Source organism: Scardinius erythrophthalmus, assembly GCF_964197995.2.
Source record: "Scardinius erythrophthalmus genome assembly, chromosome: 9".
NCBI lineage: Eukaryota > Metazoa > Chordata > Actinopteri > Cypriniformes > Leuciscidae > Scardinius > Scardinius erythrophthalmus.
Genome location: NC_138229.1, coordinates 22,482,208 through 22,500,664, shown reverse-complemented (window position 1 = coordinate 22,500,664; position 18,457 = coordinate 22,482,208). Strand labels below are relative to the sequence as shown.

General features: G+C 36.8%; 1 protein-coding gene across 1 annotated transcript in view; it reads right to left on the bottom strand.

Moving 5' to 3' along the window:
• Positions 1-8,448: 8,448 nt before the first annotated feature.
• slc12a7a (solute carrier family 12 member 7a) overlaps positions 8,449-18,457 on the bottom strand; it is a 34,033-nt gene continuing 24,024 nt past the window's right edge. The window contains exons 12-28 of the mRNA XM_081374319.1: positions 18,122-18,220; positions 17,945-18,002; positions 17,613-17,787; positions 17,284-17,402; positions 15,850-15,948; positions 15,489-15,608; positions 15,278-15,382; positions 15,019-15,187; positions 14,064-14,259; positions 13,650-13,819; positions 13,424-13,555; positions 13,112-13,219; positions 12,774-12,881; positions 11,163-11,332; positions 11,035-11,049; positions 9,517-9,650; positions 8,449-9,318 (exon numbers count right to left, since the gene is read on the bottom strand). Coding sequence (XP_081230445.1) covers positions 9,227-9,318; positions 9,517-9,650; positions 11,035-11,049; positions 11,163-11,332; positions 12,774-12,881; positions 13,112-13,219; positions 13,424-13,555; positions 13,650-13,819; positions 14,064-14,259; positions 15,019-15,187; positions 15,278-15,382; positions 15,489-15,608; positions 15,850-15,948; positions 17,284-17,402; positions 17,613-17,787; positions 17,945-18,002; positions 18,122-18,220 — 2,069 coding nt within the window. The 3' untranslated portion in view covers positions 8,449-9,226. The remainder of the gene's footprint in view (positions 9,319-9,516; positions 9,651-11,034; positions 11,050-11,162; positions 11,333-12,773; positions 12,882-13,111; positions 13,220-13,423; positions 13,556-13,649; positions 13,820-14,063; positions 14,260-15,018; positions 15,188-15,277; positions 15,383-15,488; positions 15,609-15,849; positions 15,949-17,283; positions 17,403-17,612; positions 17,788-17,944; positions 18,003-18,121; positions 18,221-18,457) is intronic.

Sequence of the window (18,457 nt, the reverse complement as noted above, 5' to 3'; positions counted from 1 at the left end):
AAGACAAGAGTACATGCTCAGGGAATCCATGTACCATACTGAGCAAACTGCTGAGAGACCTACTTAAAAAACTGCAGATAACGTCCATGAAGGACCACCCGGGAAGCAAAAGCTTCTTTTTTTTTTTTTTGACTTTCACCAGGGGATTTTAAACCCAATACTGTCCCCTCAGAGACTTGCAGAGCTGCCTCAAGGCACTCATACCTCTCTCTGCAATGCAAGAAATCAAGGACACAGATCCAGTGTCAGACAAAACATCTTTGGAAGTCCTTGGTCCCGAACAAAAGATCCTGCTCCACAAGAGACCTTCCTATTCTTCACCAGCACACTCTTTCTGTTATCATCACAAGAGTCCTCATTCCAGTACGGTTAAGCTCTCACATTTCAGCCCACAAAAGTCTACACGATAAAGCGTTTTGTTAAGGTGATAAATTAATGGGTGATTATTGTCAACAACCTGCAATTAGCTAGTCTTGAAATGATAATGCGTTTGTGGGAAAGCCTTTGATATCCTGGAGAATGCAGATGACCTGACATGACCCAGCACTAATTGGAGAACTCATGCTCGGAGAATGAACAATTCCTGTGTTACACATATTCAGTTATGTTTGTTCTTATAGTTTTGTTTTCATGGACTTTTAGTTTGTATTCGGTTGTTCCTGTCTTCCTTTGTTTCAGTTTCCCGCTTCTCATTTGTTGTCGTGGACGTTCATTAATCTTCACAGGTGTTAATCATTAGTTCCCTTATTTGCCCTGTATTTAAGTTGCTCTGTTCTACTCTTCAGTTGTTGGTTGTCATCCTTGGGCGTCATATACTGACGCTTTTGACATTTCGTCTACATCGAAAGCACATGGCACCCTTCGCGTCAATATGAGACGCACAGAGCTTTGTTCGGTTATGGGTAGGTTTAGGTCTGGGGTAGGGTTAGGGTTAGACCGCTAGGAGGCGCCTTCTGGCCCATTTCTATCTGCGTCTCATATTGACGCTAAAGGGTGCCATGTGCGTTCGATGTAGACGAAATGTCAAAAGCGTCAATATATGACGCCCTAGGATGAGAACGGGATGGTTATATGCACTTTGTTACACCTTCTGGATTTACCTGAGTTTATTTCATTGTTTAATCAATTTGTATTAGAACCAATTGACTCTTCTTCATCTTTGGACCTTTATCTTTGTAACAGAACAACCAACCTTATAATAGAATATGCAACAAAGTTTGCTGCCATGGCTCATATGAGCCACAATTTACTGGATTTCATGGAATATTTCTGCAACGACGAGACCCTGAAATCATTGTTCTGGATTTGGGTGAACTACCACTATCCAAGTGACCATTAGGTGTCTGGAGAGCATCTGTCCACGATCTAGGACACAGCCAGATCCAAAGCCCAGCCTACCACCACCCTTGGTCGCAGAGAATTTGCTAGAGCGCCCCGCAGATGGAGGACGACCACCCGCTGTGATGAGTGAGCCAGAGAAGAGGAAGGGACAGCGCCGACCATCGCCCCAGAACTCCAGCCCCAGAGTGAGTCTGACCAGGAGTGTGAGCCAGTTACATTAGCAGTTTTGGGGGTAACTCATTACAAGTAACTTGTATAAGTAATCAGATTAATTTTTCAAGTAACTAGTGAAGTAACGCATTACTTTTAAAGTTTACAACAAAATATCTGAGTTACTTTTTCAATAAGTAACGCAAGTTACTTTTCCCATTTATTGACTGGCAGCTCTCTTGTCCCCATGTTGAGACAAATCGAAGTGCAGAGGTGTTCAGTGTAAACATGACGGTTATTGTAGTTCTAGACTAAATGTGAGCGTGCATTTACTCATCTCACTTTTGAAAAGATTCGATATTCCTCAAATCAGTGAAATGTAGAATAAGAATACTATGCAAACCTCCAGTAACTAAATGTTAAATAAAACTTAAAATTTTCTGCATTTAATCTCACTGTATTGACCAATGTACTTTCTTCTGACCTTCGATGATTCCATTAAACCATAAGCAAAAATTTACATTTATTAATTTAGCAGATGCTTTTATTCAAAGCGACTTACAAATGAGAACAATAGAAGCAATTAAACTAACAATAGGACAACAATATGCAAGTGCTATGACCCTTACCAGTTTAATCTAATGCAATACGTGTTTTAATAAAAAAAAAAAAAAAAGATAATAGATCTAGAATAGAAGATAGTGTTAGTATTAATGGATCAAGTGGTGCCGAATAACTCCAAGTCGAACCTTGGAGTAATGGATGACGAACGTAGCTGAATGGAGGTTGTGGTGTAGTAAATGACTGGTTGTTTTGTTTTTATTGGTAAAGTGAGTGTTAAACTTTTTTTTTTTTTTTTCATCTCCTGCATCCTATTCTTCCGTTATCCATGGCAGCAAAGCTGAAAGGTTTGCTTGAGCTGCACACTCTACTGTACACGTGTGAATTTGCATTTCCTTCAGCCTGAGGCTTATTTCACTTTTGGTGTGAGTCTTTACATTTGGCAAAAAATAGAACCTTTTGTTATAAAAAAAAAAACAAGCCCAGCCCAGGTGGGAAAAAGTAATGCAAAAGTAACGTAAAGCATTACTTTTCTAAATAACTAACGCACTTTACTTTTAAGGAAGTAATGCAATATTGTAATGCATTACTTACAAAGTAACTTTCCCCAACACTGGACATCAGTGGCAGAGGGAATTCTGGTGGAATTGGACAACAAGGACTGGCTGATGGATTTGGACACAGAGTTACTGCCTCCCACTCGATATTTTCTGTCTGTTCTGAATCATCTCTTTTTCAAGACAGCACTGACACTGTTTTGTTGACCTGTTGGGAACTGGCCACCAACTCTGTCACCCTTACAGCAAAGCTCCTCCAGTCTTCTAGCCCCACCTCTGATGGATGCCTGCAGCCCTTTGTCTTCCCCGGGAATGCCTTTCTGCAACGTGAAGCCTTCTCCTCTTTATGTCGCACACATATTCAGTTGTTTGTTAATTTCGTTTTCATGGACTTTTTTAAAATTTTTTAATTTTTTATTCGGTAGTTCCTGTTTTCCTTGTTTCAGTTTCCCACTTCTCATTTGTTGTCATGGACATTCATTAATCTTCACAGGAGTTTGCCCTCATTTGCCCTGTATTTAAGCTGCTCTGTTTTACTCTTCAGGTGTTGGTGGTTGGTTGTTATGTGCACTCTGTTAAGCCTTCTGGATTTAACTGAGTTTATTAAAACCAGTTGACTCTTCTTCATCTTTGGAACTTTCTCTTTGTAACACCCATATATAAAAAAATATATATATTAGTGAAGCTGGAGGATTTACCATCTGAGAACAAACTGTTAAGAGCAGCTAAAGTGTTGCATTTAGACAATATGGTAAATATAGTATACTAAGATCATTGAAATGTTTTACAAGAAAAATAGTACATCCATGTTTTACTTACATGGAAATCCAGTAAATTTTTCTTTTCTTTTTTTTTCTTTTTTTTTTTTTACTTGTGAAATTTAGCCATTTATTGTCGTTCAAGAACTTGAATACATTAACAAACCATTATTAATTATTTTATAGCTCTTAATTTCAACACGGTTTAACCTAGAATGTGTCTGTCCAACATTTTCCTAGAGCTTTGCTTTGTTAACCCAGCCATTTTGAGTTTATTAAAATTAATAAGCTTTGGGATCTTAAATTTATAATGCATCTAATGATATCTGTGAAGATATATTGTACAAATGTGACCCATGACCAGTTTAACCAATGTGTGTAAATTTTACCTAGGTTAATCTCTGACAGAACTCAAACATAAAGTAATGTGTTGTTGACAAGGTCAGCTGACCTCAGCACTATTACACAGACGCCATGTTTAGATGAACTAACTCAGCCTTGCTGCATATACCAGTAGCTTGTACAGGCTCCCCAAAAGAAGGTAATGAGCAACACCAAAGCATCCAGTATACTTGTGAGAGTGAGAACAATATTTTAGCATAATATTTCAGTCATCAGATCAGTATTGAGGGGAACAGTATTAATCTTTACCCAAATTTCTATTTTCCCAAGTTATGTAAATTAGTAGAACAAAATGTGGAAGTCTGGTCTCAGTGCAGTCAGTTCCTGGATTTGTTATAGAAAACTCATTTTCATTAATGTTTATACAAACAAATACTGATGAATGTGTTTCCCAGCCTCCTGATGACTCAATATGTTTGATGACTAATATGAGATTGTATATTTTTGATGTTGATATGTTCTCTGATCAACTTCCACATCTTCAAAGTCAGTGTCTCTCATCTAAACATGGGAAACAGATGCTTCCCTTGTTCTCATAAGTCTCTAGTGACTAACTAGCTATTGAAAGCTTTGACATGGTTTTCATTTAAATTCATCAGCTTCAGAAATTAATTCAAACTTAAATCTCATAAATGGACACCAGGGGTATTTAGGCATTCAGTGTTGACATTATATACTTTCATACTCTTAACACACACATAAACATTGGTGCATATATCATTATGAGGACATTCCATAGGTGTAATGGTTTTTATACTGTACAAACTGTATATTCTATCCCCCTACTACACTAACCCCCAACCTACACACAATCACAAAAAACGTTCTATATTTTTACGTTTAATAAAACACTTAGTATGTTTGAGGACTCAGGAAATGTCCTCACAAGCAACATTTACATTGTAATACCAGTCTAATAGCCATGTCATTATACAAATCATATTTGTGTCCTTATAAATCATATAAACAAGCACACACATACACACCCTCACAAATTCTGATTATTGATTAACCTTTAACACTAAATGTTTGTTGTTTAATAAGACATAATTTCGTGCCTTTATAGGGCTGGTTTATTTTTTTTTTAATGAAGCACACATTATGATTTCTGTCAAAATCTGAAAAATCTTACCAAAAATGAAAAATGTATCACGGTTTCCACAAAAATAAAAAGCAGTGAAACTGTTATCAACATTGATATTAATAATAAATGTTTCTTGAGCACCAAATCAGCATATTAGAATGATTTCTGAAGGATCATGTGACACCGAAGACTGGAGTAATGATGCTAAAAATTCAGCTTTGACATCACAGGAATATGACAGTTATTTTAAATTGTAATAATGTTTCACAATATTACTGTTTATTTACAGTATATTTGATCAAGTAAATGCAGCCTTGGTGAACATAAGACACTTCTTTCAAAAGCATTAAACCGACCCCAAATTTTTGAACAGTAGTGTAAAGTCAGTTACAATTCATTCTAACGGACTCTAATGGAAACATTAAGTCTTTGGTAACACTTTACAATAAGGTTCATTAGCTATATTAGTTAGCATGAACTAATAATGAACAGCACTTACACAGCATTTATTCATCTTTGTTAATGTTAATTTCATCATTTACTAATACTTAAATTTAAATCTTGTTAACATTTGTTAATGCACTGTGAACTAACACGAACAAAGACCAACTGTATTTTTATTAAGTAATGTTATCAAAGAATAATAAATACAGGAACAAATGTATTGCTCATTGTTAATTAAAGGGATGGTTCGGAGAAAAATCAACCACCACTTTGCACCATGACCTCGAGCCTATGAACATGACCATGACCTAATGTTAACTAATGAACCTTATTGTAAAGTGTTACCAAGTCATTTTATTTTCATGCCCCAGAACTGCTCTGCTGATGTGTAACTAGGAAGCCTTTAGAAACACTGGGATGTCCCAATGGTGCACCAGGCTGTTTAACTAGCTTAACTAGCATAAAGAGCAGCATGGTCAACTAGCTATAGGCTTTGCTGGAGAACCAAATCAAGTCCATCAGCAGCGCCAAACCAGCACAAACCCTTCTGGCCCTTTAAGCTGATTTTCTTTTTTCAGCATTGCATCTGAACATTAAGAGATGTTGTGTACCTTGCACTGTTTACTGCTATAGTAACAAAATAATATCATAAGTTCAGAAGAGGGAACAGACTCTGCATTCACAATGCTGGAAGCACTGACACAGTGTGACTCGAGAGGAATTTCATTTCGTGGGATGTGACTGTATTGGCTGCATGAGGGCTGTGAAGGGCAACACGAGCTATGGTGAGGATGTCAATTACACAAAATACTGACCTCACGCTTTTCAGCATGCACCATTTATTACGGCAGTCAAGCCCAAAATGTAGTCTATAATCACAGTGGAGACCTTGTGTCTTACTGTGGATTAATCTGAAAGAGTGGTCTTAATTTAAAAATATAAAGTGGAAATTAAGTCAAGACATCCTAGTGAATTGGGGAATGTTGTCCACTGATTGAATCAGACCTGTTGAAGAATATAACATACCAAAGAATGTAAATGTTTTTTGTTGTAAAGTTGTTCGAGAAGCCGTTTCACTGGGATATACGTACGTCACAATAGGGAAGCGTTTCTTAGTCAGAGTGATTAGTCACATGGGCTGCGTGGGCTCTCATGATTAAGTACTTATTTTGAATAAGTAATTACTTCACGACCGCAAAAAAATTAAAAAAGTATGTTTTATAGTACTTGTGTGTAGTATGCGTGCAATCCGGACGTACTACATTTCCCATGTTGTCATTATCATGTGACCTACCAGCGTCAGTTATGTCGCTTCACTGCCATTCACAAATCCTCTCCCGTGGCCTCATGGGATAGTAAAGTATCCATCGTATGCACACTTCAGAATCTCGCCGGAAGTAGGTCATCCGGGTATCTTTTGCCTACTCTTTTATGAGTACTGTGAATTCAGACATACTTTTGTCACATACTGTTTTTCTACTATATAGTGAAGTATGTGATTTTGGATGCAGCCTTTACAGCTCAGGTGATTAGCGCAAAAATATTTCAAATCAGAAAAGCTAATGATTTCATGAGGCATTGAAACCTTTTTATCTCAGTAGACAGAATTTTTGAGTACTTATGAGGTCTTTGTTGTAGGCTAATAGAATCTTGTGGAAAAAGTATAATGGACTAAGGCAAAAAAAAAAAAAAAAACCTAGATAATAAAAAGTTCATTACGGGACAAAGTGATGCCTATGGCATCAGTTGTGAAACACTCTTTAGCTCTATTTAGATATTTTATTTTTAAGACTATTCCACCGACATTTTACCCTAGCATGAAAGAGACGGATTGTTATTATGTTCTGACTTTGTGGACTTGGAAGAAAAAGACATTCATGCCACAGCTAGTGTGTTGACCCTGGTCAAATCTAGGATCTTCAGTGTGACATTCACTTGACACCTATACAATACCTTTGCTCATTCTCAAGGAGATCAAAGAAACGAGGGGAAAGGCACAGGAAATGTGCTAAGATTCCCCTTTCTTTCTTTCTTTCTTTCTTTCTTTCTTTCTTTCTTTCTTTCTTTCTTTCTTTCTTTCTTTCTTTCTTTCTTTCTTTCTTTCTTTCTTTCTTTCTTTCTTTAAAAAAAGACTTTATTAAGTTCATTAAGTTCAGCATTGATATGGAATTATAATTAATATAATTTAACATTATGAATTATGTTGCAGAATATTAATATTATATGATATAGATACAACTGTGGCATGATCATTAAATAATTTTGAATGTTCAAGATGAAAAGCTAGAGAGGCTTTGGCACAAGGAACCATCTTAAAACACTTGTATCCTTAAGTGCTGTGAACAGAAAAACCCTTTGTGTTGAGCACACATGGTATGTGGAAAATGACTGAAAAAGTGGATGCGGAATCCTGGATGAATGTTTTTATTCTTTTCAAAATAACAATTAATGGCACAAAAGTTGTGAAAATTAATTTTATTGATTGAGTAACATTATCACCATTTAACTTAATTATTTTGAAATTTTGCATGTTCTTGCTGAATACCACATGAATTAAGTAGAAAGCTCATGTTAAAGATATAACTACCCCTACATGAAGGCACAGTGAGATATACGGATAGCTTGGGATACTGTGTCTTTTTGTACTTGGGTGCATTAGGACTATCACTATCCCTGCAAGCTGTTGAAATTAGTCATTTCCAACCCATGACAAGAAAACTTGCCAAGGGAATTAACTGAAAATAGAGCCTTGTGTGAAACACAAGAAGCATATCAAGCAATAAGTTACGGTTTTACATTACGGGTTTACGGGATTAGTTATTCCCTAAAAGTATATTCTTCCTTTCCTCCATCTTTGGTAAGTGTAGACAATATTTTGTGCTTACAATAAATATATGATACAGTGTCAAGGACTGCACCTACAGAAAACTAAATATAAAACATATCAAGTATTTCAGTCCTGTCTGGTCAATAGTACTGACAGCTGAGATGTCACTGTCAAAACAGTGCATCACAATGGGAGTGTTTAATGGTTTGTGTTCATCCCCCTCTACTGGAGAGGAGGGTGTGCGTTGTACATCAGGCCTGTCTGCAAGAGTTGATTGTAAGGTCCATGTTTGTTGATAAAAAAAAAAAAAAAAAAATTAACACATAGCCTACATCATTTTTTATTTACAGTTTTTCCAACAAGGAGTGTAATCATTTAAGAGAGTACATGAACTCTGAATTTACCTTTACGACGGACACTTGTGAAAGCCTTTTTAATATAAAATATGTAAAAAAAACATTCATATAAATTATACATATTTGTTTTGAGAAATATATTGCCAGTGTCATGAAAAGAATAGCAAACATTTTAGGGGAAAAAAGTAGTATTAAAACTATGAAATATTCAATACTGACAGATTTAAGGTTTGGCTGATGATAAAATCAGTTTTGCTCATACTGCACTGTGAGCAACATTGATATCAAAACTTCACAAAATCTAACAAATCAAACTAACATCACACATTACATAAAGCTCAGCAGAGGAATGCGATGAGATAAAAAAATACATATTTAACACATAAATTACAAATACAAACACTTTAATGATTCTTAGAGTTACATATCTCAGCAATAAGACAGCTCAGCAATATGCCACTCTCTTCAAGTCTTATTGGATAAATCTAGGTCTTTGGCCTGTCTCTATTTAAATGATTAATATGGACCACATCCAAGGGCCCCGTTTACACCTGGTATTAAAATGTGTTTTCATCGATCTGATCACAAGTGGACAACGCTAAATGAGAAGAATCCTCAAATGTGCTGTGCTGGCCTGCAGCTGGAGTGGGACTTCCTGTCTTGAGCCCATTTGTACAGTATCTGTGCAGCTCTGGACAGCTTCTCCTGACAGAAATGCTCTCCTCAGTGTATGTTCCTGCATGATGCTACGAGTAAATGGTGATGACCTCCCTGCCGCCACCTCGGACCAGCAGCACCCGCTCCAATCCCTCTGTGAGCACCTCCAGGAACTCCATGTCTGAACTCAGAGTGAAGGAAAAGTGTGGAGATCTGCAACTGCTCTGCTGTGTATGAAGGTGACATTTAAAGAATAACTCTCAGTCTGAAAGAAAATGAGAGACTATGTTATCATGATTCTCTCCATTACCCTTCAGCTACATAACAGCCCCTTTAAGTAGATGTGCCACTGTCTGCATTTCAGCTGATGAAAGGATACAGTTCTCATCCCCGCCCTGGTTTTTGGGTGGTCCTGGCATGTTCAGCAGCACCAGTTGGGCTCCCTGGGATTTGTTAACTACAACCTCATTCAGTTTCACTGCAGTGTGCATTCTTCTCACATTAGTCTGATCCCTGTGAAAAATTCAGTCATTCACATTTAGCATCAAAACTTAGTTTTTAAGACTTCAGACTTTGATAAATATGAGAAATCGTATATAAATTGTACATTATATATGAAAAGACCAATAACAACTCAAAATGCAAATAAATATAAGAAAGAAAATATTGGTATGTGTCATTTAAATATTTTTACAAGCACTATCATTCAAAAGTTTAGGGTCAGTAAGATTTTCTTATGAAGAAATAAGAAGTCTCTTATGTTCACCAAACCAACATTTATTTGATCAACAATACAGTGAAAACTGTAATATTGTGAAATATTATTACAATTTAAAATAACTGTTTTCTATTTTAGTATATTTTAACATTTTATTGATTCCTGTGATGGATCAGTGTCACATGATCCTTCAGAAATAAATCGAATATGCCGATTTGCTGCTCAAGACACATTTCTTATTATTATCAATAGTTGTGCTGCTTAATATTTGTTGTGGAAACTGGTGATTTTAATCTTCAGGATTCTTTGATTAATCAAAAGTTAAAAAGAACAGCATTTATTTGAAAAAATATATTTTTTTGCAACATTATAAAAGTGTTGTTACTTTTTATCAATTAAATTCATCCTTGTTGAATAAAAGTATTAATATCTTAAAAATAGTACTATTAATCCTACTGACCCCAAAGTTTAGAGTTTTAGTTTATGTTTGTAGTTAGTAGAGTATGTCTGAAGAATTCATTGGTAAAGTTACTTTAGCAGAGATTCATACTTGTTTGTTAATGATATCAGTGAGTAAATTTTGTTGTATTTCCTTAAAAATGGTTTGAAATATGATGGGGATCCAGTGCTAGGAATTATTGATAACCTCATTGATAGAGATGTGAAGAAGTATTAGACTTCAGAATTCTCAAAGGCCAGTTTTTGCAAAGGAATATATGAAACAACCTTCTTCTAAATTAGTGAAATGTAAAGTAAATGTACAATCCATCTACATGTTAATATTAAACATGAATTAATAACCAAAAACATCTCAATGGCAAAAAAACAAACAAACATAAAAATGGGTTATTCTTATCATTAATAAAATGAAATGGACTAAGCACTAAAAATAATTAATACCACAATGATAGCTGACAAACTGTAGATATTATCTCTAGTAAGCACAAAGTTATTGTTGACACACATGCAGACAGAAACATCTCTGTCACAATTCTTCATGCTGACACATGCCGTGACTATGACTCACAATGACTTAAGCAGGCCACACACAGAGACACACACACCAACTCATGCTGCATGTTTAGTGTGACACACATGCAACCCATCCTGTTTACATCTACAGTAACACAGACCACACAATTAATGCAGACCCCTTGCATAAGAGTCAAAGTAACTTACAGATTCTCCCACTCTCTGGAAGTACAAAACAAAATATCTTGGTGTGAAAAAAACTAAACCATTTAATTATGAAACATGATAAAACCGTTCAGATAAACTGCAAAAATGGACTTGATCTATGCACTCACGGTTTCATATTGAAGATGTCCCGCACAGTCATGTTGGCCTCCCGAAGGCGGTTGCGCTCACTAATCAGCTTCTCTTTGGTCCAGGTCATATGGACCCGGTCGGACGTGGGCGTGGGCTTGTCGTTCTGAACTGCATGTGACTTAGTGTTCCTGTCATGAATCAGCTGAGGCTGAAAGAGCAAGACACACACTGCTTACAACAATAAACTGCATTAACATTAGGTGAAAATGCTGCTGGAAAGCAGGTTTGACGGGACCTAGATAGACAAACTTTGTTAAAAGACTGTGCTGAAAAGATCAGCTTGGGCCAGTGTGAATTTCCATGGTGGTCCAGGCTGGTTTATGCTGGTTGCAGATCAAGGTGGTTGAAAGTAAGTAAGTTTTGCTCAATAAGCAATCAGTATTTAAAACCAGTTGTGCTGATCTTTTCAGCAGGGGAATGAGTGTTGCAATAAGGTTGCGATACCCACAAACACAAGTTATGGATTAGTAACCAGACTAAGAGTCACCGACAGTCAAGACCAAACACTCTACAGTACATAACATACAATTAAATAAATGTATACACAACTAATCAAAAGTTTTGGGGTCATTATGATTTATTTGAAAGAATTAATACTTTTATTTGACAAGGATGCATTTAACTGATCAGAAATGACAGTAAAAACATTGAAAAGTCTTTCAAATAAATGCTGTTCTTTTGAACTTACTATTAATCAAAGAATAAATAAAAAAGTTCACAGTTTCCACAAAAATATGAAGCAGCACAACTGTAATTACAAGAAATGTTTCTTGAGCAGCAAATCGGCATATTTAAAGACTAGAGTACTGGCTGCGGATAATTCAGTTTTGCTATCACAGGGATAAATCCCATTTTTGATCAAATAAATGTAGCTCTGGTGAGCATAAGAGACTTCTTTCAAAAACTTTTTAAAAAATCTATCCGACCCCAAACTTTTGAATGGCAGTGTAGATCGATTAAATAATCGTATAACAAAGCAGTTTAATTAGTGGAGCTGCATGTTTTCACTCAAAATTCAGAAGACGACAGACTCTCTTAACTTAATGACATGCAGACATGCTGTAAACAAATAAAATCTTGACATTTTCAGGGCCACAGTCATTTTCATTGCCCCGCTTTTCTTATTGCTAAATAATAAGGAATTTTCAAACATATGAGGTGAAAACCATAGCAGAATTGTAGTTGCAACAGGCAGCTCTTGATGAAAGCTGTGGCTCTGTCATGTCTAACAATGTAAATGGATTACCACTTTTCAACTGGGGCTGGTGCCAGAGCCATTGCCCAATCTGGAACAGAGCTGTGCTTTTACACACAAAAAAACCCTGATGTACAAATCCTAGTCTCTCGAACAAGAGAACCTGTGATGTCAGTGGGCAGAAATTCCACAGCTCCCAAATCGGTGGAAAGTTTCTGAGCAAGTACCAACCATAGTCAAGTACCGGCTCCAGCTCAGGCACCAGCCCCAGTAAAAAAGAGGACGTTTGGATGGAGCAGTTCAGCAGAGTTATACAGGATGGTTAACAAATGGTAGTAGCCTTGACAGAGAGTGAAAATAGGTGATCAGTAAGAGGTAAACCCCCGAGCTATACCTCATCCAGAATTACAGTTGGCACATGCAACTTATTCTTGTGAGATGTTTTCTGGCCGCAGGGCTTCCTCCTGATGGAATTCCGGGATTCATCTGAGATGCTTTGAATCTGGCAGTCGCCACAGAGCAAACAATCCAAAATTGTTAAGTAGGAGGAAGACGCTTTATGTAAAACAGTGCTCTAACTTACTCTAATGCAAGTAATGCCTTAAAACTGCATCTACAACTTATGATTCTGTGTGAAGTGTATTGACTGCAACCATACTGATTTATGCCCCGCATAGTCCCATAATCACCTGACAGCATTACCAAAAGAACAGATTGCTAAAGAAATATTACCTCTCTCTCCCGCTCCGTCTTAGAAAGCTGCATCTGCTTCAGCATCTGAGAGCGTTGTTCCATCACAAGGGTCTTCTCATAGGTGAAGGCCGAGATATCGCCTGCATGCTACAGAGATAATGACATAGTGGCCAGTGAAGTCATACCCATTCCAGTATCTTGCAAACATTCCATCATTATAATATAATATAATATAATATAATATAATATAATATAATATAATATAATATAATATAATATAATATAATATAATATAATATAATATAATAAAACTATATTAAAACATGATAATGGGTCAAAATTGTATCCCACCATTTCCACAACTTCCACCTTCGCTTCAAGACGCAGGTGGTACAAGAACGTCTGCAGGTCTTTCTTCATCTGGATGCTGTTGTCATCCATCTGAGCCACTGTGAAGATCCTCATCTTACACTTTCTCCAAACCTACATAATTTCAGGGCAGGGAAAAGCACTGTGTGAAATCTCTAGCTGAATAAAAGAGCAGCGCTGCTGTATCAGACATTCTGTCGCCTTCTACCTTGTGCTGGCGGAGCAGGAACGGAAGAAGCATGAGTAGACCACCATCGTGGACAATCCACCAGACATCAATGGTACCCTCAGCTAACCGGTCCTGGTTTGTGGGAAATGTATCAATGTTTTTCGCCACTAACAGGGCCTGGTGGGCAGCTGTTGTCTCTCTGATGGTTTCTTTGGGGGGGAAAAAATGAAATAATTTTTACTATTTTGTCAAACTGATTGACATTTCAATTTCAATTAACCAGCTTTTTTTTCTCGGTACTTCAAGACCTAAAGCCTTCAACAGTTCACTCATAATAAAGCTCAGCTACCGTCTCAACTCTTATAATCATCATCAATAATCCCTGACCTCATTGCCTTAAGCTGATTATCTGACTTTCTAGCAGCTTAGTATCAGAAAATGTCAAGTGCACACCAATGAAGTTCTTCCAGGAGAGGGAGCTCTCTGACTGTTTCCAGTTGGCGGGCCAGGCCACCAGCACAGCATTGTGTTTCATGCCACCCAGGCCTGCGGACTGGATCAGGTGAGAGAAACCATCCCGCTGGTTAGAGGACACCACCACATGACAGAAACCCTTAGTTTTCTCTTTTGCCATGGCTGCTTTGATATTCTGCGAAGTACAAAAACAAAAACATGGATATATGTTAATAAAACTCAATTTGTAATACATTTGAATACAAAATGTGAATTCAATAAAATGTACTGACTACCAAAAATGGGAGCTGACTGAGAGCATATGCTGTCAGAAAGGCATATGCATAAGCATATGTCTAGTTTAATTACTACTAATCTCCAGAACTTTGTTTAACATAAAGACAACATTGACTGCAGGTAGATTACAAATGACTTGAAGGTCAGGATTCTAAAGGGGAATTTGCTTTTCGGACTGTCATGCAATGTCACCATGAGCCATAAACTTATTACAAGGACTTTCACTCTTGTGCAATCTGCAGTGGGTTAGGTTAGGCGAAGTGTCTTGCTCAAGGGCACAATGGTCATGACTTGTTTCTTGCAGAGTTTGAGACAGCAACCTTGTGGTAACCAGCACGGAGTATTAAAATGTTCCATAAACTGTGTTAATCTTTCATGTGATAGTAAATTGGTTAAAAAAATTACAACAAATAATATTGTCAGCATTTTTTAATGGACAAATGTAGTTATCTAGGAAAGCCCTGACATGCAAGGTGACAAAAACTATGCAAAAAATTAGAAGAATGTAAGAATTCTTTTATTTTCCCCTATTTGCTGACAATAGTGGTAGAGAAATTACACACTTAATTGGATAACAGAATCATCTCTGTATTTGACAATCATCTCTGAATTTGACAACTATCAACAACTAGGTTTGGCTTTAAGCTTATGCCTTCACCTGTTCAGAGAGCTTAGCATCTGCCCCACGAGCCATGTAGGTGCCCTCCAGCACTGAGCAGACGATGGTCAGGCCTTTCCCGGCCTTCAGTTGTGAAGTAAAGGAAAGCAGACGTGGATGCTTTACCCCCAAGTCAGAGTCCAACTTTAGGAGCACCAGCAGCTGAGGTCTGGAATATGAGTTAAATGATATTTGCCTTAGATTTTTTTCAAGTTTGTGGATGTTTATATAGCTCTGAAGATGTGCTGGGAATGCTTGCCTCCAGTTCTTTGTGTGAGGTGGCGCCTCCTCCAGTTTTATTAAGGCATAACGAGCCGCGTTAAGGGATAATCCTCGAATCCCATCTCCCCATTCCTTCTCTGCCCTGAGGGGTGTTGAGGAAATGACATAGTCATCAATCATCTCTTGAGTTAATTTAGAACATTTAACCTAAAACACAACAACAGTGAGTCTGATGGACACTTGCTTACCCTCTGTATTCAATGTACTTGTAGATGCATCCAGCAATCAGTATGACAAACAAAGCATAGTACCAAGATGAGACAAACATGAGGGAGAGACTCAGGCTCATCCCAAGGAAAGAGAGGGACCTGCAGACATCCAATGGTGCATTTAATGGTAGTTAATACAAGCAAACATTAACTCTGACTGCTCCAGTATACCTCAATTCACATGTAGATGGAACTAATAACCATTACACTACACCTATTTGGTTAATGAAAAACCCATGTCCATGTAACAGCATGACATTGTTAGCATGTAGGAAAACAGAATGTGCACTTCTAACAAAGCTGTTCATTGTTCCTTTGGAAATCATTAAGTGTGACTTGCCAGTGGTAGAATTTGAATCTTGGCCTCCAATTTGGGGTGCGTAGAAGTGTTTGGACAGCACAGGCCAGGTTTACAAAGAGGTAACACATCAAGAAAAACCTATAAAGTAGACATTGAAACCAAGGTTATTATAGTTAGATAAAAACTAAAACCATAAAAAACTTGAATAAATATTAGCTGAAATAAAAATAAATTAAAAACACATATTTTATTTCAGCTAGTTGCCAAGGAAAAATTTCTTATTTTCATTTCGTATAACTTGATGTACAAAACAACCTAAACTAAAATAAAAATTCATGAAAACTATAAACTATATAGACATTCAAAGAATAACATGGTGGACAAAAATTTAAATGAAACTAAACTAAATGATACAAAAAAAAACAAAATTCGCAAACTGAGTAGCAAAACTGCATGTAATGGCCACATTTAGAGTGCAGGCACAATTACTGTACAGAATTTCACTGAAACACATTTTTATAATTTATAAAATATATTAAATGATACATTTTAAAATAAAAATCACTTAAAAGTAGTAGTCATCAAACATAATTTTGACACAAATATCTATTTGCCTAAAAGCTAAAATGATATCAGGCCAGTGGTTACAATTTTTACTTGACTTGCCAAAAATGTACTAGCCTTACCACAAAAAAAGTTAAATAAAGTAATAATCAAATTACGACCAACAGCACAAATAATTACAATAGACCAAACATACAAATGAAATAAACAGTGCTTTTCAGGTTTTTCACTAGTTTTAAGGTAGAGAAATTGAATAATCAAATGTAAAATAACACAGCAGTCTTCACTGAATAAATTAAATATAGATTAATCCTGTTATATACTGTAATATACTGTTACACATGCGTTTTACTTTTCAACTGTTTATGTTCACTTAAGACAAAATTACGAGGATACTCGCCAATACGGGCATGTTGACATTTTTGTGTGAATATGTCTATTCAAGTGCGCAAAGACATAAAAGAGAACTCAATTCAGTATTCACATGCTGAGAGGCGGCTTTATGGGCAAGAGCTTTGGATGTGTGTTGCGCACAAAACTTCTCACACAGCGAGTACCGAATTGAGTTCTCTTTCGTGTCCTTTGAATATTTAAAATGGCTTACAAGACTTAAAAACACATGCAAATGATAAACTTTCGTGACGATGCAGCACTGGCCCGATCGGGACAGTTGACAGAACTGTCTTTTACGCTGGCCTTATTGTCGAGCCCTACACATAACTTTAGCCTTTTTTACACTTTTTTTTATTGTAATTTTCCAGCCAAAATCAGTACATATTAAAAATAATAATAATTACAATAACCCCCCCCCCCCACACACACACACACATACACACAGAGAGATTCCGCCTATAATATAACCCTAGTTATATCACAAGTAAAAGGTGAAAGCAAGGGGAACACACTCACATTGACAGGATGGGAGCAACAGCATCTAGGGAAGCGATGAGGATCCCAATCTCACAGATGCCTGCAGTTAGGAGTAAGGCCCAGGTTGGCTCACCATTAGCTTTACTATGACCAAACACCTGCCAGTGAGACATAGGTCACGTAAGTTACATCACAGGATTATAGTCAAGAAGACTATTCTCTCAACTGTGTTGCACACTTTCTCTTCTTTCTTTGTATAATTTTTTTGTGAGCAAGAACATTTCAAACAAACACCTGTGCCTCAAGACACGTAAAGGTGCATTCAACTAATACAACATCACAAAAGGAAAGCCAGGGCATGTTGTTACCTGTAAGAATGGCATGATGCCATCTCGAGCTATAGCCTGAAGGATCCTGGGAGCACCAGTGAGGCTCTGTAGGCCCGCCCCACAACATGAGAAAAATGAGCCAATCACAATCACCCATGAAGAAGGCCAAGCTAGTGTTGAAACAACTAGAGTGTTGTTAACTGAGCATCCATACCTATTACGAAAGCAAGCACGCAAAAACATGAAAAAACAAGAAGAATGTATTACATGCGAAAACTGTGACTGCAGGTCTTATCTGAATGGATTTATAAAGCATTTTTGTAACCCACTGTTATTACATATTATTATTATCATTACCAAATAGCACTTACTTGTCTCGCAACACCACACCTTCAATACATGCTCCAAATAACACTACACAGGAAATGTCTGTTTATCATAATTAAGGGCTTAATCTTGTTAAATAGTAAATTCCAAAATTGTTTATAGAATGGACCATTTAAAATGTTTTCCCTAGAGGCTTTATTTTTTTTGCAGCAAAAAGATACAGATTAAGGAGGTGGTTACAATAGCCAGAATGGTGCCAGTGGGAATGGACCTCTGAGGGTCTCTAAGATCTCCAGACCTGTTCGATCCAGCCATGATTCCTGTGAAAATCAGAGAAAAACATATGATATGTTTCATAATACTTTTAAAACACCTTTTCCACAATCACAAATGGTGAAACCATTAATTTAACTACATTTTTTCAGTAGGGTTTTTAAACCACATCGTTTTTATACCACATAGTATTTTAAGTAGCGAAGCTATTTGACTTATTTTAGGTAGCCAGTTAGTGTTGACAGATTCTATAACATCACATTTATTCCTTGACAATATTTCAG